Source organism: Giraffa tippelskirchi, chromosome 5 (assembly GCF_054371585.1).
Source record: "Giraffa tippelskirchi isolate mGirTip1 chromosome 5, T2T-mGirTip1v1.2.pri, whole genome shotgun sequence".
NCBI lineage: Eukaryota > Metazoa > Chordata > Mammalia > Artiodactyla > Giraffidae > Giraffa > Giraffa tippelskirchi.
This window is the reverse complement of record NC_137279.1, coordinates 24,571,184-24,590,487: the sequence shown is the minus strand read 5'-3', so window position 1 is coordinate 24,590,487 and position 19,304 is coordinate 24,571,184. Positions and strand designations below refer to the sequence as shown.

Genomic DNA, 19,304 nt, shown 5'->3' with positions numbered 1-19,304 from the left:
CCAGGAGAGAATCCTAGGACCGAAAGATAAGGTATCAAGACAGTTTATCAAGGAAGTACTCAACAACATTACCAAATGCTGAAGACAAGTAGTTTAAGAAGCCTTTGGAATTAGAAACTAGGAAATTACTAGTGAATATTAAGAGCTTTTTAATTCAGTAGTAGGAATAAACACAAGGACAGGAGCATATAAGCTAACACACCCAAGATCTAAGTATCAGGTGAAAAATGAAGGCTGGTTGATTTTCAAGTTAAGGAGAAGGAACAGAAAATGGCTTGACAAATTAGACATGCAAAAGAGGATATGTGATGGAACAAGATTATTGTGGAGAAGGGAAACATGGGACCAAAAAAATGCAACTAAGGACATATTATACAGAAAAAATGAAAAAACTGGAGTTTTGTCAAAAAAGATGAAAATGGTAAAAATAAAGCACAATTTTGTGATGAGACAGGGAAGAAACATAAAAGATCCCAGAAAGAATCTATTTTCCTGGTGAAGTGAACAGAACAGTAAAAGGTATTAAATAATATTAGTTGAAGTAATAAAGAGACAGACAAGATCGGGGCCAGAAACTTAACCACTTACAGAAAAAATTCAGAATTACTACTCTGGGAAATTCTAGAGAAATGTAACAAAAGACAAAAGAATCACTGAATAGTACTAAGGCACATATAGGATAGTCCATTAATTCCCCCTAGATTTACCTGGACTAGGGTCAATGTTTGCTAATAGCTCCAAATGGGGTCTTAGTCGATTCAAGTTTGCTGGATCTCCAGTCCGCTGGAGAGCAATTGTTAGTTCCTGAACACTTTGTGCAAAAGAGGCTGGGGTCTGCAACTTAAAAAAAGATAAATATTAACTTCCCCCAAAGACCAGATAATCCTTTTAAAATAAATATTATTTACAAGATCACAATCATTTTCGCAATTAATTATATTTAATTTTTATCCTGGCTCACATCCCATGCTTTGGCCAACTGGATCACTTGCTTCCTGAAGAAGCCTTGGGCTTCTCTGCATCCACAAGTTGGTATATTGTATACTCTCTTCTCTCTGCCATTACACTCCTTGTATGTGAGATCTTTCTCAACTCCTCAATTTGGAAATACTCTTTAGAGCTCAGGTTCTTACAGCACCATGTTAGTTTGCCTCCTGGATCCATTCAAATAATCGAAATTTGGAAATACAGTCTAGAGATAATGTTATACAACAAAAGCAATGAAACTGGAGTCAAACTGAGTTTGAGTTCAAGTTCTGTTATAGACCAAAGGTTATAGCACCTTTGGTGCCATATACAACATTTACAGATTCGATCTGAACTCATCTGTTACATGGACTACATAATTTGAGTTCATTCCAGTTCAGAAAAATTCTGTATTTGGTTTGGGATTCTTGGAAGCTATCAGGTTGCATGTTTTCCTAAGGCTTAATGGACACACATACTTGCCCTAACTCTCCTAAGGAGGCCAATACATTTGACCATTAAAGAAAAGAAAAAGATTAGGTGATGCTTCCCTAGTGGCTCAGTTGGTAGAGAATCTGCCTGCAATGAAGGAGACCCGAGTTTGATTCCTGAGTTGGGAAGATTCCCTGGAGAAGGAAATGGCAACCTACTCCAGTATTCTTGCCTGGAGAATTCCATGGACAGAGGAACCGGGCAGGCTACAGTCCATGGGAGTGCAGAGTCAGATATGACTATACAACTAACCTCCATTTTTCACAATTAAGGGGTCTTACTTGAAAACATTTAGCTCTGTGGTTTATTAATATAGAAGAGGGCTGCTCTCACCTCATGAAACGGACTGCATTCTGCCTATGACATGTGCATCTTTCTAAATAAACTTACTACTTTAACCATCCCCTTATTTTATCCTTTATAAATAATTTAGCAAATAACACTTTTGAGTTTGTAACTTTTTTGAAAGTTTGGATTATTCCTTTAAAATAAATTCCTGGAAATAGTAACTTTGGTAAAGGACATGAATATTTTGAGGTTCAGGGACTTCCCAGTAGTCCAGTGGTTAAGACTCCTTTTCCGCTGCAAGGAACTAAGATCCTGCATGTGAAAGTAATAGAACTCTGTAAATCAACTATATTTCAATTTAAAAGTGGAAAAATTTGAGGCTTCACTGACAAGTTAATTCCCCAAAAATCTGTAACCCACTTTACAAACCATCAGCAATGAATGAGAGTATTTGTTTCTTTATAGTTTAACAGACAGTATTTGTCATGTTACTGTTTTAGATGTGTATTTATTACTGGGGCCCATTCTATCCCATCAATTAGATATACTTCCTCTTTGTGAACTCTAAATTCATATTTCTTTATTAATTTAGCACAGTTATTGATTTTCTTGTCACTTTTAATAAGTTCTCTATTTCCATCGTCCAATACAGTAGCCCTTAGCTATGTAAGACTATTAAAAACTTTAAGTAATACAAAAATTTTAGTTTATCAGTTACACAAGTTACATGTCAAGTGTTTAAAGCCAGGTATGGCTAGTGATCACTATATTGGACAATGCATGTATATAGAACATTTTCATTATCACAGGAAGTTCTATTGCTCTATATAGTAATAAGATGTCACACTGCAAACTTCATTTACCAGTTTGTTGCATGAAAGTTTAGGACATTAAATTCAAATTAATGCTCACGATGTGAGCAAATTATTACAGAGTATACATTTAGGTATATAGTCCAGTTCAGATAAGAAGGTTAATAATCTCCTATTAGAGTTTTCACAAAAGTCAGTCAAGTTTCTCTTCAGAAGTAGAAAGGAACTCCTCTAAAACACCATGATTAAGGTTATAATCAGTCTATTACATAATTTCACACCTAGGAGCGGGAGGTAAAGTTTTGGTAAAGGTATCTACAGGACAGAACAAATAATATATACTGAAAATTATGCAACACACAGTTATAAAACACATTTCCTAATTCTCCTTTGACATCAACCTACTATTTATTTCAAGAATTTTATCTTTAGGAATAGCAACAATAAAAAAAGGTGGGGTGGGGAGAATAGCCTGGAAAGAGGTTTGAATGGTTAAGAGCTGGATTCTTGAGTCAGAATGTCCAAGTTCAAATCCAGCTCCATCACTTGTTACCAATATGACCCTGGAGAAATGTACTTAACCTCCCTCTGTTTCTGTATAAAAGGAATATTACAGGGCTGTTGAGAAGATTAAATGAATTATTTAAAACTACCAGACAGGGAGTTCCCTGGTGGTCCAGTGGTTGGGACTTGGCACTTTCACTACCATGGCCAGGGTTTAATCCCTGGTCAGGGAACCAAGATCCCACAAGCCATGTGGTATGGCCAAAAAGTAAAACATTCTAAGCAAAGTATTAACACATTAAAATAAAAATACACAATTAAAACTACCAGGCACACAGTAAGCCCTCAATAAGTGTTAAATATTTTTTATTTAGGCTATACTGACATTTCTTTAAATTAAATACAGGGTGGACTCTCACATATAGTCTCATTTCTATGATTATAAGGATTTAAGATAAAATAGCAAAAATTAAGGAAAATAGTAGAAATTTTTAAAAAATTATTGAACATAATATATACAAATAGCACTTAAAGACTTTGAATACAGCACTTTCACAAATTTCATGTTGAATTACAACAAAACCAGCTTAAATATTACTCTATAGCTTTAAGAGAATTAAATAGAGCTTTCAGAGTCAGAAATTTTAGGGGTCTGACCTAAAATTCATATGTACTTAAGTGATCTTTTCATTATAACAAGCAACAATTAAAAGTAGAAATAAACTGAAAATCTGATCAAATTTAGAATGGTTGGTAACTTATTATGTGAAATTTTCCTGGCTGAGAGTCACAAGAAACCTCAGTGTACACATCTTTCAGGCATTAAATAGGTGCTCCAGGAAGAAGATAAAAGCATTTAGAAAATTTAAATGAATATAGTGATCAAACCTCAGAGAAAAATAAAAGGGAGAGAGGCAGTGAGAAAATAGAGATGGGAGACTCTCAAAGGGATGGAAGGCAGCACTAGATAAAACTTAAAACATTAATTAAATCAATTCTTATATAAGCAATGTCAATTACACCTTTATATGAACAAACTGGTAATATGATGTGACTAGTTATGACATGACACTTAGCTACAGAGAATATAATTTATAAGAGCCTGATATATAGTATTCATTTTAATACATATGTATTAAATAAATGAATTACCAAACTCCATGATTAGTCCAAGAAGTAAGCAACAAAAAAAGAGTCTACCTTGTCAATAATGGACTGCATATGAGATTTGTGAGATTGGTCCCCATACAGCAAAGAGGACCACTGGTCTGGTGCAATTCGTAAGCCTGCTTCCATAGCAATCTGCACTATCTGGGAGTCATGTTCTCGCCGCAGAGCTTCATAGGTTCTAAATTCTTCTTTCAGCTGCATCAAAGAAGAGTCTTCATCACGTTTGGTGACCTAATAAGACATATGTAATCTCACAATGAGTCAAGTAAGAAACAAATTGTGTTTATATATTATAAGACCACACAGAGACATGAAAATACTTTGAAAAGAAGAAAATTCTCATACAACTATTCTGAAAAACACTGTGCCTTTTTTAGTTTGAGTGTCAGATGAGGGGATGCGATGGCCTCCTTATAGCTTGTTATCAATTAACAATTTTTTAGACAGACTCCCCTGGCCCAGGAAGTACTTGTTATGTGTTGTGTCAAAAGCAAGAAACCTTAAGAAGGAAAACAAAATGAACAGTAAGAGAAACATACTGGATACCAGTGTTTGAAGTAGTGCTGATTCAATCTGGCATACAAAGGACTATGTTCTGCGTTACTGCATATACTAAAACCAAAATGGCAAATGGAGCTCCAGTGCTGTATATGTGGAATTACATCATGAGCAAATAGCCATATAAAACGTACTCCTGCTTTAATGACTCTCTCTTTAGATCAATTGTTTGTAGTCTTGATGGAAAACTGACATGGCTTTATAGTCTCTTCAAATACAAAAATCTATATGCCTTGATTTGATCTATGCTGTTCAATATCTAATATACAAAATTCAACGCAACAAGATCTAACTTTAATAGGATACCATCTCCCTGGAGAAGGGAATGGCAACGCACTCCAGTATTCTTGCCTGGAGAATCCCATAGACAGAGAAGCCTGGCAGGCTATAGTACACAGGGTTGCAAAGAGTCAAACACAGCTAAGTGACTACATTCTTATTGTTTTAAGATTTTTTTTCTTTTTTTCTTCTTTTCTTCATGAGGACTATTTTTAAAGTCTTTGTTGAATTTGTTACAATATTGCTTCTGTTTTATGTTTTGGTTTTTTGGCCCGTGGGATCTTATCTTCCTGACCAGGGATCCAACCCACACCCCCTGTATTGGAAGAAGTCTTAACTACTGGACTATCATCTACATTCTTTAAAAGATAATCTGCTAAAATTTTATGAAAAGGTACAGGCAACTTTATTAAACTCAAGTTTTACTACTAAAGTTTGGAGAAAGGAAGTTTCCTTTTAAGTTGAAATTTACCATACCTTGAAGCAGGAGGCTCTATAAAGGAGCTGGACAACATGCCCAATGCTAGTTTTAGAGGCTTGAGGAAACCGTGGCTCCAATCTTTGCACCACAAAGAGAACCAATACTTTTCTAGACAAAGCAGAACCATCTTCTAAGGCCAGGAGAACCAGCTTTAGGGCTTCCTCCTGCATTGCTAGGAAAAGTTGAAAAAACCCAAAATTTCTCATGTACAGATATAAGATAAATCCATTTCTTAGAAGGGCAATATTTAATCATTTCTACAGGTATCACTTAATTAATGGGCAACACAACAACAACCAAATTTCACAGCTACACTTTCTGAACCATATGGGGGCAATTTTGTATTACATTCCATATATTTTATTTAAGAAAGCAGGTTAATACAGTTAAGGAAAATCTCTATCAAAATGAATAAACTTTTGGCATTAAGAGAAAAGTTCCAAGTATACTGAAAAACTGACTTGGAATTACCCAAGCCATGATTATGGGAAACCAAGTGAAACATTCCTTGATAACAACAGAATACTGCAAAGAACTGACCTTTTTATATCACCTATAGTGCCTACACCATACTTTAAATATCAAATTTTAATTATATACCTGGTCCGAGGAACTGGCAGCCTCTAGCTCTGACTGCTGCCCAAAGATTAGAAGAGAGTTGCTGAGGATTCTGGTGTTGGAGAATGAGCTCTGTAACTGTTCGTTCACCTAAAGATCGAGCTGCCCTCATGGCACGAATCCTCCCTTCTTCTTCCACTAGTTGGCAGTGGACCAGCGTCACTAGCTTCCTCTGCATTGGGCGACTCAGAACACTCTGAGTAGTACTATTCAGACCCACTCCTTTAAAATAGAAGAAAGAGTTATTTCTAGGTTTCCAATGCAATTTTGGAGTCCAGAAAAACTTCCTCTAATGGGCTGATTGACTTACAGATATATGGAATAGTTCTGGGTTCTATCAGGATATTTAAAATAAACAATACAAATCACACAAATGAAGCCTCGTTTGTAGTTTAAAAGTATACAAAGCTGTTAACTGCATGCAAATGGAATACTCACTATGACATTAAATATATCATTATTCATTTTAATCATAATAAAAAAGGCTAATCAATATTAATAATTAAAAATTCAAATCTTAGTTCCTAACAGATTTGGTACATTTCATAGTGGTTAAGCTCACCTTTTCAATGAAAACAAGCCATATTGGCAAGACAGTAATGGTAACTTCCAATTGTATTATATCCCCAACAGCACACCACACAAAACTGGATAGAAGGCAGACAATTCAGAGTTTCAGGGTTGTCAAATGATACAAAGAGGCCTTCTGAAACTACTACTATGTTTATACCTACTTTTGCAACCCATTCAAAAAATGTTTCCAATAAACAGTACCTAAACTTTAAATTCACTACTTTATTTGATGTGGTTTATAATGATATTATTTAGCATCAGTGGGTTTGGCTTATAATAAATAAATGAATTTTGTTAACACAGTCGACAATTTTTATGGTCACAAAAGCATCTTTGATGAACATGTGGTTAAATAGCATGGATAATTTCATCCAATTTACCTCTAGCACTGCTGAGTGGTTTCAGGTACAGTGCTAATTCTTCTACACATTTCTTGGCTTCCTCATAATGCTTTGTATCTTCAACCCCACTACACAAAGTAATGGGCTGCTGCTCAGGAACCTAGAGGTCAAAAAAAGGGTGTTTGAGTGCTCACTAATTAATTATGATCAAATGCTTTGTTGAGTATATTTTATGCACTCCTACTCTCTGTGGTGGCTCAGATGGTAAAGAAGCTGCCTGTAGTGCAGTTCACCCAGGAGTGGTAGCGTAGTGTGGGAGACCCAGATTCAATCTCTGGGTTGGGAAGATCCCCTGGAGGAAGGAATGGCAACCCACTTTAGTATATCTTGCCTGGAGAATCCAATGGACAAAGGAGCCTGATGAGCTACAGTCCATGGGGTCGCAAAGAGTTGGACACAACTGGGCGACTAACACTTACATTTGCACTCTATCACTGACACTATCAAAACCCATTAGATTTACTGAATTCTTTCAAAAGATCTTTTCTATACATACATATAAAATTACAGCATTTTAAAATTTTTGTTTTATTTCTGTAACGGCTTTATTGAGACATAATTTGCATAACATATAATTGACCCATTTAAGTTATATATTCAATGACTTTAAGTATATTCACAGTTATGCAACATCAAAAGTTTAGAACATTTTCATGGCCCCCTAAAAGAACCCCACAGTCATGCCTGCCATATTTCTCCTCAAACCTCCTCCAGTCGTAGGAAGAAATTAATCTATTTTCTGTCTCTCTGGATTTGCCTATTTACAACATTTTATATAAACAGAATCATATAATAACTTCCAAAGTAGATATACCATTTTGCATTCCCACCAGTAACAAATGAAGGGTCTCTGTTGCTTTATATCCTCACCATTATTTTGCGTTGTGTTTTGAATTTTAGCTATTTTAATTCATGTGTAGTGGTATCTCGTTGCTGTTTGCACAATTTCTAAAGGTTATATTTTGTTTATACTTGCTATAAAATGTTGGCTATCTTTCCCTTATTGTAAAATATATCTATGCAGCTTATTTATTTTATACATAGTAGTTATACCTCTGACTGTCATTTTAATTTGCAATTCTTTAATGACAGACAATGCTGAGCAAGTTTTTATTTGCTCATTTGCCATCTGCATATCTTTGGTGAGGTGTTCAGATCTCTATCCATTTAAAAATGATGTTCTTTTTATAATGGAGTTGAAAGAGTTCTTTGTATGTTCTAGATACATGTTTCTTCTCAAATACATGATTCACAATTATTTTCTTCCATTCTGTGAGCTGATCTCATACTACTGAGATCTCACAAGCTGCAGCCAAAAAACAAAAACGAAACCAGAAGTGTAGTGCTTCAAACAACACTGTCAAGAGAGTAAGAGAACAGCTCACTCTCACAATAAACTGGAAAATTCTGAAAGAGATGGGAATACCAGACCACCTGACCTGCTTCTTGAGAAACCTGTATGCAGGTCAGGAAGCAACAGTTAGAACTGGACATGGAACAACAGACTGGTTCCAAATAGGAAAAGGAGTACGTCAAGGCTGTATATTGTCACCCTGCTTATTTAACTTATATGCAGAGTACATCATGAGAAACGCTGGGCTGGAGGAAGTACAAGCTGGAATCAAGATTGCTGGGAGAAATATCAATAACCTCAGATATGCAGATGACACCACCCTTATGGCAGCAAGTGAAGAAGAACTAAAAAGCCTCTTGATGAAAGTGAAAGAGGAGAGTGAAAAAGTTGGCTTAAAGCTCAACATTCAGAAAACTAAGATCATGGCATCTGGTCCCATCACTCCATGGGAAATAGATGGGGAAACAGCGGAAACAGCGTTAGACTTTATTTTTTTGGGCTCCAAAATCACTGCTGATGGTGATTGCAGCCATGAAATTAAAAGACGCTTACTCCTTGGAAGGAAAGTTATGACCAACCTAGACAGCATATTAAAAAGGAGAGACATTACTTTGCCAACAAAGGTCTGTCTAGTCAAGGCTATGGTTTTTCCATTAGTCATGTATGGATGTGAGAGTTGGACTGTGAAGAAAGCTGAGCGCCGAAGAATTGATGCTTTTCAACTGTGGTGTTGGAGAAGACTCTTGAGAGTCCTTTGGACTGCAAGGAGACCCAACCAGTCCATCCTAAAGGAAATCAGTCCTAGGTGTTCATTGGAAGGAATGATGTTGAAGCTGAAACTCTAATACTTTGGCCACGTCATGCAAAGAGTTGACTCACTGGAAAAGACCCTGATGCTGGGAAGCATTGGGGGCAGGAGGAGAGAAGGGGACGACAGAGGATGAGATGGCTGGATGGCATTGCTGACTCGATGGACATGAGTTTGGGTAAGCTCCGGGAGTTGGTGGTGGACAGGGAGGCCTGGTGTGCTGCGATTCATGGGGTCGCAAAGAGTCGGACACGACTGAGCAACTGAACTGAACTGAACTGTGAGATCTCAGTTTCCTGATGAGGAGTTGAACCTGGGCCCTCAGCAATGAAGTGCAGAATCCCAACCACTGGACGCCCAGGGAAGTCTAATAAGTTTTCCTTTTGAATAACCTGTTCTAGAACTGCTCTCTTTATCTCCAGTGTACATAGTATCCACCTTCCTTACTTTTTATCCACTTATAGACTGATCCAGCAAATATTAGTGGTACTAATATTAATAAAAGTATTAATGTCCAAGTTGTAGTATATTTATTCAGAAAATGATTCACAGTAAACATTTGACACTTCAGACTCACACTATGCAAATCAGTGAGGGATTGTTTAAGTGAATCATATCTATCTCTGAAAAGCCTGCCTTCCTTGGCTTTGTGAAACCTTCTGAAGATACCACTCATCTCTAACTTGAGAATACTGACACAAAGCTTTCAGAGTATCACCCTCAGAATCACTAACTTTTATATTTTATGTATTTAAGGAGCATTTGCTCCTACTCTAGACAAAAGGTTCCAAAGGCAGTGTTCTATAGTTTTCATTACTTTCTGTATCTTTCATTTCAGTTAGTATCTACCAAGTAAAACTGTCTAAAGCAGCTTCATTTTTCTTATTAAGTAAAATGCAATTGTTTAGCAAATAATATCTTCCTCAATATTAAGAAGTCCTTGTGACTTACCTCTATTGTTTCTCTAGTGATCTGAAAGCTAAGGCTGTTGAGAAAATCTGACCACTAGATTGAATGTTACTGTGCAATGACTGAGAAACACTGTACTACCACAACAAAACCTAAGGTACTGAAATAAAGGATCTAAACAGTACTGAACAGAATTTTATCTATTTAAATAGAAGGCAATATTACTCAATCTTAATCAGTTTCTCTCAGGAGGAAAATACACATATACAGACATTTAAAAATGTAATAAGTTACCCAACTAACCTGAGCACCCACTAGCTGCAGCAATGCTGAGTTCACTGGGAGGAGTTCAATGTCTGTATTGATAGTGGTCTGGTCAAATGGGCAAGCCTTGCGGTGGAGTTTGTTCAGGCACATCTTGCAGACAGTATGGCCACAACCCAAACTGATGGGCTTTCTAATTGTTTCGTCAAAAGTCTGAGTGCAAATTGGGCAGGAGAGGAAATCCGTCCACTGTGGAGCTTGTACAGGCATTGTTCTGGAGTTACAATTTACTCACACACACACAAAATCTAAAGCAAAGATTCCACTGGAATCAAAATCTTTGAAAAAAGTTTTTTGTTTTTTTTAAATATCTTCTGTAAATACAGTCAGCACATAGTGTGAAATATAACCTGAAAAACAAAGAAAGAAAATGACTGTCTTCCTTTACTGTACATTCTCACCCTACTACCTATAACATTTTATACCACATTTATATCAACACAGTCCACCTTTTTTGCATTTTTACAAAATCAGAGCCATAATAAAACATCTAGTCTCATCCCTTCATTTTAGAGATGGAGTGCAGACCTCAGAAAAAGAAAGTAATTTGCTGTAGGTGACAATAACAAAGTTGGATCCAAGATCTAAGTCTCTCAATTTATCTAAGTTTATGATTGTTTTATATTTTAAAATTAGACTTAAGACAGCTAAGACTACTCTGATCTGCACACAATCTGTTCATCTGTGAAGATTCATGAAGCTCTACACTTAACAATGTATCCATTTCAGTGTATGTTATACCCTAATAAAGAGTTTTTTAAAAACTGGCCTAAAGTAAAAACTACCCTAAAATATTTTTCTCATCAAATTCAGTGTGGGTAATGAGATTAAAAAGTGATTGTGGGGATTTTAACGTTTATCTTAAAGAGTTTTTTTTAAAACTGGTAAAGATCTTTAAGCCTCTGTTATGGCTTATATTTGCTGCTATAGTGTTTTGTGTTATAACATAGTTAACATGATTTACTTCAAAAGATTTTTTAAATTCCCAAGTTTAAGAATGATAGAACAATACAGTTAACCAGAACATATATACATACAGTCAAATTTTACTGTCTATCCACTACCTTTTGGTAGGGGATAAAAATCAAGTTACAAAACTTATCATCTGCGTCTAACAGAAATTTTCTTTACATATAAAATCTAATCTGAAACTTCTTGCACATATCTTAAACAATACCTGCTATACTTACTTTAACTGTAGTTTCTAAAAATGACAACTGATGAACAGAACAATAAAGTAACACAGTATTACATGTTCTTAAAGATTTGATTATGCTCCCTAGCAACTGCTTATGGAAGAAAAGAAAAACTCATCTAAGCTGTAATTAATTAGAAAGGTAAATTATCTACACATTTTATTTTCCAAGCATTACATTTAATTCAGGTTTTACTGAAGCAATTCAACCTTAAATGCAAGCCCGTTATTGAGAGAACAATTCCCATTAGTATGCTAAAAAATTTTATCCAGTCATTCAACAAATATTTTACTAAGCACTACTAGTACTGTGTGCCAGACTCTGAATTATTAGGGAAACAATGAAACTCTGTAGTATCTGCCTTGTGAGTAACCTGAGCTTTGTCTGGATTTTTGTGCTATCAAATAAATGGATAAAGGGGAAAAAAAATGTAAGAACCTAGACAGTTAACAAGTTAATTTCATATGTAGATCTAAAATTAAAGTTGTCTGTGTATATGTTCAAATGGCCCATGCAATAGCAGGACAGAGTGAGTAAAGAAAATGCCTACATTTTTATTTCTATAATTAATTATAAATATTTTAAATAAAATGTACCTGCAAATAGAATGAGTAGCTACAGGCATGTTTATATTAAATCTTTATTACTTAATAAAAAGAGACCATCATATGAAATGCTAAAAAAGAAAATGAAGTACCTAATTACTCAATTGTAGAGTCAAATGCTACAATTTGCATGGGGTTGTAGAATGCTCCAAAATAAAGGAGAAAAGTGCTTAAAAGACATAATATTTAGAATAAGAACTGGTTATTAGTTAGAAATGTTTGCTGAAGTTGATTAAGTATCATCCAATCTTTTCTATAAATTAGCATGCAGCTTAAATTAATGCCTAAGAAGAATCTGATCTTAAGTTAAACCTTCAGAGAGTAAATGGTTCCTTCCTTTTTACTAGTATGGCTGTGTAGAGAACTTAACATTTGTTAACTAATCATGAAACAAAGTTAAAACATGGCACTTTATTCCGTTAACACTATAAAACTATAGAAACCCAAAAGAGCACAAAACATAAACGCTTTATTGCACAATCACTATAATTTTCACTATTTGTATGTTATGTGCCACATACTGTAAATGTACTAAATGCTTTACATAGAACAAAATGATAAAAAGTAGGTAGCTACTGTTATCCCATTTTACAGATACAGTTGACCCTTAAACAACATAGGTTTGAATACCAAGGGTCCACTTGTATGTGGATTTTTTTTTAACAGTAAATAATGTAGTATTACAATGACCTGCTTCCCTGGTGGCCCAGATGGTAAAGAATCTGCCTGCAATGTGGGAGACCTGGGTTCAACCCGAGTTGGGAAAATCCCTTGGAGGAGGGCATGGCAACCCACTCCAGTATTCTTGCCTGGAGAATCCCATGGACAGAGGAGCCTGGTGGGCTACTGTCCACGGGGTCGCAAAGAGTTGGACACGACTGAGCGACTAAGCACAGCACAACAACCTGCAACTGGCTGAATCCTTGGGTGCAGAACCACAGACAAGGAGGAGCCACACATATGGAGAGCTAACTATAAATTAAACATAGATTTTCAACTGATCGGAGGGTCAGTGGAGTTCAACTGTCAATTCCATGAGAAATGGAGGTTTAGTAAGGCTGAATAAGCTAAAAACAAAACGAGCTGCAATAATAACCCAGATGTTATTGTTTAGTTGCTAAGTCATGTCCTGCTCTTTTGTAACCCCATGGACTGTAGCCCGCCAGGCTCCTCTGTCCATGGGATTCTCCAGGCAAGAATACTGGAGTGGGTTGCCATTTCCTTCTCCAGGGGATCTTCCCAACCCAGGGATCGAACCCGGGTCTCCTGCACTGCAGGCAGATTCTTTACTGTCTGAGTCACCAGGGAAGCCCAATATGCATGTATAGATTTTATAACAGGTAAAGGAAAAGCATAATCACAGATTCTGAGACTAAATTCAATGTAGTACAATTGGGAAGCTTGAAAAAAAATCAAAGCTACAGGGAAGCCAGAAACAAAACAAAAAATAAAACAGAGAGCAAGACAAAAAGATATGAGGTGAGACTAAAGAATTAGAAGGAACCAAAAACTATAGGATCTTTTAACTCATAACCGGTAGCTCATGGTAAAGAATCCACCTAAAAAGCAAGAGATTTTCCCGGGTCAGGAAGATCTCCTAGAGAAAGAAATGGGAACCCACTCCAGTATTCTTGCCTGGGAAATCCCATGTACAGAGGAGCCTTGGCAGGCTATATAGTCCATGGAGTCACAAAAGAGTCAAACATGACTTTGTGACTAAACAACAACAGTGGTATCTAATCGTAATGTTAAGGCACTGAAGAGGCAGGAAATGATCTACTTCATTGTTTTTTAGAACAGGGTATGCCTATACTTTCAAAACATGCAGAATAATTAAAAAGAGAATTAAGCATGTAGAAATGTTAAGTTAAAGCAAAACTTTCAGACCAATACATATGATGTCATTTGTGTTGGGGGAAAAAATCCTACAGTCTTGGTATCAATTAAGATAAATGGATAGAAGAAAAAGATACAGAAAATATCTAACAAACTTAACAGCAGTTACACAGTTGGGCAACTTACAAAATGTATACAATCACAATTTACTTAAATAAGTACAAAAAAACTGAAAGAATGAAAACAAGAGAAGATAAACCACATTTAGAACATAAAGAATTACTATAAAACTATTAAAACATTTTCTTTAATAAATTGATCTTTTAGTATACATATTTGGATAGTAAAATCATCAAAATTACTTATTAGTTCTTTATAAAATTCATTAAAAACTGCTTTAAGAACTTCTCTAGAATTTATGTTTCAAAGAACTAGTATAATTTATTACTTTTATAATAAAATGTATCATTTCCATCTGTATTAACCTAGTAAAATGAAGTATATAATTGCTAACCCCTCATACATTCCACTAAAGTAGCTCTTAGAGACATAACAAAGTTGATAGAATTATCATTCAGAATCAGCACCCAGCTCTTCACTAAAAATAAAAGCATTCTTTTGACCAAAAAGATGGGTTTGAGACACTAAGAGAAAACAGTATTTTAAAAGTTTGACCCTGCGTAGAAAATTTAATGAATAAGAATAGTAAGTCACTCTTTGACGATTCTATTTCAATCAGTAAAATCATAAACCAAAGCTTTTTTAAAGACTCAAATTGTCATTAAGTTGTAGTAGATATAAGAAGAATTTCCACTTCCTCATTCTTTAAACATCTTTCTCCAAAGTCATCTTTTAAAACATTGTTCAAGCTTCTCAAAGACAGTTTTTTACACCATCTTCAACTACAAAACACATCTAAACCACAAAGGACATATGATTTTGTGAATATAATAAACATTCTTTCAATCAAGAGTAAATATGACACACTTTAATCATAACAAGCAAGAGAGGCTGAGAAGACAAAGGAGCTATAACTGGACAAAGAAACAGGAATTAAGTGACGTTGTTGGAATTCTAGATGTGTCCAAAGAGATTATTGCAACAGGTGAGCACCTGGAATAAAAATGAAAAAAAAAAAGTAACAGGAAGACAGCGCCACACCCCACCTACGGCGACTGCGCTGTTTTGGTCTCATCACTCCAGTGAAACAAAAGGCTCTTCTCAATATCACCAAGATCAAGCCTTGAGCTTTTGGAGTGAGAGCACTGACTCCAAGACCCTAGACTACCAGAGAACTAACCTTGCTGCTGCTGCTGCTGCTGCTGCTAAATCACATCAGTAGTGTCCGACTCTGTGAGACCCCACAGACGGCAGCCCACCAGGCTCCGCCATCCCTGGGATTCTCCAGGCAAGAACACTGGAGTGGGTTGCCATTTCCTCCTCCAGTGCATGAAAGTGAAAAGTGAAAGTGAAGTCGCTCAGTCGTGTCCGACTCTTTGTGACCCCATGGACTGCAGCCTACCAGGCTCCTCTGTCCATGGGATCTTCCAGACAAGAGTACTGGAGTGGGGTGCCATTGCCTTCTCTGGAACTAACCCTGCTGCTGCTGCTAAGTTGCTTCAGTCGTGTCTGACTCTGTGTGACCCCATAGACGGCAGCCTACCAGGCTCCCCGGTCCTTGGGATTCTCCAGGCAAGAACACTGGAGTGGGTTGCCATTGCCTTCTTCGGGAACTAACCCTAGGGAGTATCAAATAGTGAGAACTCCCACAAAGGAAACCACAAGTATTCCTTGTGAGGAAAACACAAGTATTAAATGATACATTAGATGAGATGGATCTCATTGATATCATCAGGACATTCCATCCAAATATAGAAGAATACACCTTCTTCTCAAGTGCACATGGAACAGTCAATTTAAGAAAATTGAAATCATTATCAAGCATCTTTTCTGACACAACACTATGAGACTAGATATCAATTACAAGAAGAAAACTGTAAGAAACACAAACACATGGAGATTAAACAATACATTTCTAAATAACCAACAGGTTACTGAAGAAATCAAAAGGGAAATTAAAAACTTTCTAGAAACAAATGACAATGAAAACACAACTCAAAACCTATGGGATGCAGCAAAAGCAGTTCTAAGAGGCAAGTTTATAGCAATACAATCCTACCTCAAGAAACAAGAAAGACATAGAATAGACAAACTAACTTTACACCTAGAGCAACTGGAAAAGAAGAACAACAACAACAAAAAAAAAAACAAAAATTAGCAGAAGGAAATAAATCATAAAGATCAGAGCAGAAATAAATGAAAAAGAAATGAAAAAGGAGAGGTAGCAACAAACAATGCAGAAATACAAAGGATTATAAGAGACTATTATGAATAACTATATGGCAATAAAATGGATAACCTGGAAGAAATGGACAGATTCTTAGAAAACTTTAATCTTCCAAGACAGAACTAGGAAGAAGCAGAAATTATGAACAACCCAATTACAAGCACTGAAATTGAAGCTGTGATCAACAATCTCCCAAAAAACAAAAGCCCAAGACCAGATGCCTTCACAGGAGAATTCTAGCAAACATTTAGAGAAGAGCTAATGCCTATCCTTCTAAAACTTTTTCAAAAAATTGCAGAGGGAGGAACACTTCCAAACTCATTCTACAAGGTCACCACCCTGATACCAAAACTAGACAAAGATAACACACAAAAAAGAAAACTACAGGCCAATTATCACTGATGAACATAGATGCAAAAATTTTCAATAAAATTTTAGCAAACAGAATTCAACAACACATCAAAAACCTCATACACCATGATCAAGTTGGGTTTATTCCAGTGATGCAAGGATTCTTCAACATATGCAAATCAATCAATGTGATACACCATATTAACAAATTGAAAGATAAAAACCATATGATAATCTCAATAGATGCAGAAAAAGCCTTTGAAAAAATTCAGCACCCATTTATGATCAAAACTATTCAAAAAATGGGCATAGAAGAAACCTACTTCAACATAGTAAAGGCCATATATGATAAGCCTACAGCAAACATTATTCTCAATGATGAAAAACTGAAAGCATTCCCCCTAAGATCAGGAACAAGACAAGGGTGTCCACTTTTGTCACTGTTATTCAACATAGTTCTGGAAGTCCTAGCTACAGCAATCAGAGAAGAAAAAGAAATAAAAGGAATCCAGATCAGAAAAGAAGAAGTAAAGCTCTGTTTGCAGGTGACATGATACTGTACACAGAAAATCCTAAAGATAGTATCAGAAAATTACTAGAGCTAATCAGTGAATTTAGCAAAGTTGCAGGATACAAAATCAATACACAGCCATCACTTGCATTTCTATATACTAACAATGAAAAATCAGAAAGAGAAATTAAGGAATCAATCCCATTCACGACTGCAACAAAAAGAATTAAATATCTAGGAATAAACTTACCTAAGGAGACAAACTGTACACAGAAAATTATGACACTAATGAAGGAAATCAAAGACGACATAAATGGAGAGATATTCCATGTTCCTGGGTAGAAAGAATCAATATTGTGAAAATGACTATACTACCAAATGCAATCTAGTTTCAGTGTGATCCCTATCAAATTACCAATGGCAGTTTTCACAGAACCACAAGAAAAAATTTCACAATTCATGTAGAAACACAAAAGACCCTGATCAGCCAAAGCAGTCTTGAGAAAGAACAATGGAGCTGGAGGAATCAACCTTTCTGACTTCAGGTTATACTACAAAGTTACAGTCATCAAGACAGTATGGTGCTGCTGCTGCTGCTGCTAAGTCGCTTTAGTCGTGTCCGACTCTGTGCGACCCCATAGACGGCAGCCCATCAGGCTCCGCCGTCCCTAGGATTCTCCAGGCAAGAATACTGGAGTGGGTTGCCATTTCCTTCTCCTGTGCATGAAAGGGAAAAGTGAAAGTGAAGTCGCTCAGTCGTGTCCGACTCTTAGCGACCCCATGGACTGTAGCCTACCAGGCTCCTCCGTCCATGGGATTTTCCAGGCAAGAGTACTGGAGTGGGGTGCCATTGCCTTCTCCCAGACAGTATGGTACTGGCACAAAAACAGAAATATAGACCAATGGAACAAGATAGAAAGCCCAGAAACCCACACACCTATAGGTACCTTATTTTTGACAAAGGAGGCAAGAATATACAATGGGGCAACGACAGCCTCTTCAATAAATGGTGCTGGGAAAACTGGACAGCTACACGTAAAAGAATGAAATTAGACCACTTCCTACCACCACACACAAAGATAAACTCAAAATGGATTATAGACCTAAATGCAAGACCAGAAACTATAAAACTGTTAGAGGGAAACATAGGCAGAACACTTGATGACATAAATCAAAAGCAAGATTCTCTATGACCCACCTCCTAGAGTGATGGAAATAAAAACAAAAGTAAACAAGTGGGACCTGATTCAACTCAACAGCTTTTGCACAGCAAAGGAAAACTATAAGCAAGGTGAAAAGACAACCCTCAGAATGGGAGAAAATATTACCAAATGAAACAACTGACAAAGGATTAATTTCCAAAATATATGAGCAGCTCATACAACTCAATGCCAGAAAAGCAAACAACCCAATCAAAAGTGGGAAAGAGACCTAAACAGACATTTCTTCAAAGAAGACATACAGATGGCTAACAAACACATGAAAAGATGCTCAACATCGCTCATTATTAGAGAAATACAAATCAAAACTACAATGAGATACCACTTCACACCAGTCAGAATGGCCATCATTTCAAAAAGTGTACAACAATAAATGCCGGAGAGGGTGTGGAGAAATGGGAACACTCTTGCACTGTAGGTGGGAATGTAAATTGATACAGCCACTATGGAAGATGGTATGGAGATTCCTTAAAAAACTAGGACTAAAACCACCATATGACCCAGCAATCCCACTCCTAGGCATAAACCCTGAGGAAACCGAATTGAAAAAGACACATTTCCCATTGTTCATTGCAGCACTATTTACAATAGTTAGAGCATGGAAGCAACCTAGATGTCCACCAACAGATGAATGGATAAGGAAGTTGTGGTACATATACACAGTGGAATATTACTCAGCCATAAAAAGGAACATTTGAGCC

At 36.3% G+C, this 19,304-nt stretch overlaps 2 protein-coding genes across 17 annotated transcripts in view; one reads left to right on the top strand and one right to left on the bottom strand.

The window, feature by feature from the left end:
* Nucleotides 1-19,304, bottom strand: part of RC3H1 (ring finger and CCCH-type domains 1) — a 70,882-nt gene that overhangs the window by 26,450 nt on the left and 25,128 nt on the right. For 10 of the 16 annotated variants that reach the window (XR_014054781.1, XM_081493685.1, XM_081493693.1 and 7 more), the window contains 6 exons: nucleotides 10,517-10,887; nucleotides 7,122-7,242; nucleotides 6,151-6,390; nucleotides 5,547-5,722; nucleotides 4,263-4,463; nucleotides 708-840 (listed from right to left, as the gene is read on the bottom strand). Coding sequence is in view for 15 of the 16 variants with exons in the window: in XM_081493685.1 (XP_081349811.1) it covers nucleotides 708-840; nucleotides 4,263-4,463; nucleotides 5,547-5,722; nucleotides 6,151-6,390; nucleotides 7,122-7,242; nucleotides 10,517-10,747 (1,102 nt within the window). In the remaining variant the exon portion in view is untranslated. The remainder of the gene's footprint in view (nucleotides 1-707; nucleotides 841-4,262; nucleotides 4,464-5,546; nucleotides 5,723-6,150; nucleotides 6,391-7,121; nucleotides 7,243-10,516; nucleotides 10,888-19,304) is intronic. The other 6 variants (XM_081493689.1, XM_081493696.1, XM_081493695.1 and 3 more) reach the window with 1 other exon arrangement.
* Nucleotides 15,153-19,304, top strand: part of LOC145505160 (uncharacterized) — a 38,472-nt gene continuing 34,320 nt past the window's right edge. The window contains exon 1 of the mRNA XM_081486956.1: nucleotides 15,153-15,279. Within this exon, the coding sequence (XP_081343082.1) occupies nucleotides 15,153-15,279 (127 nt within the window). The remainder of the gene's footprint in view (nucleotides 15,280-19,304) is intronic.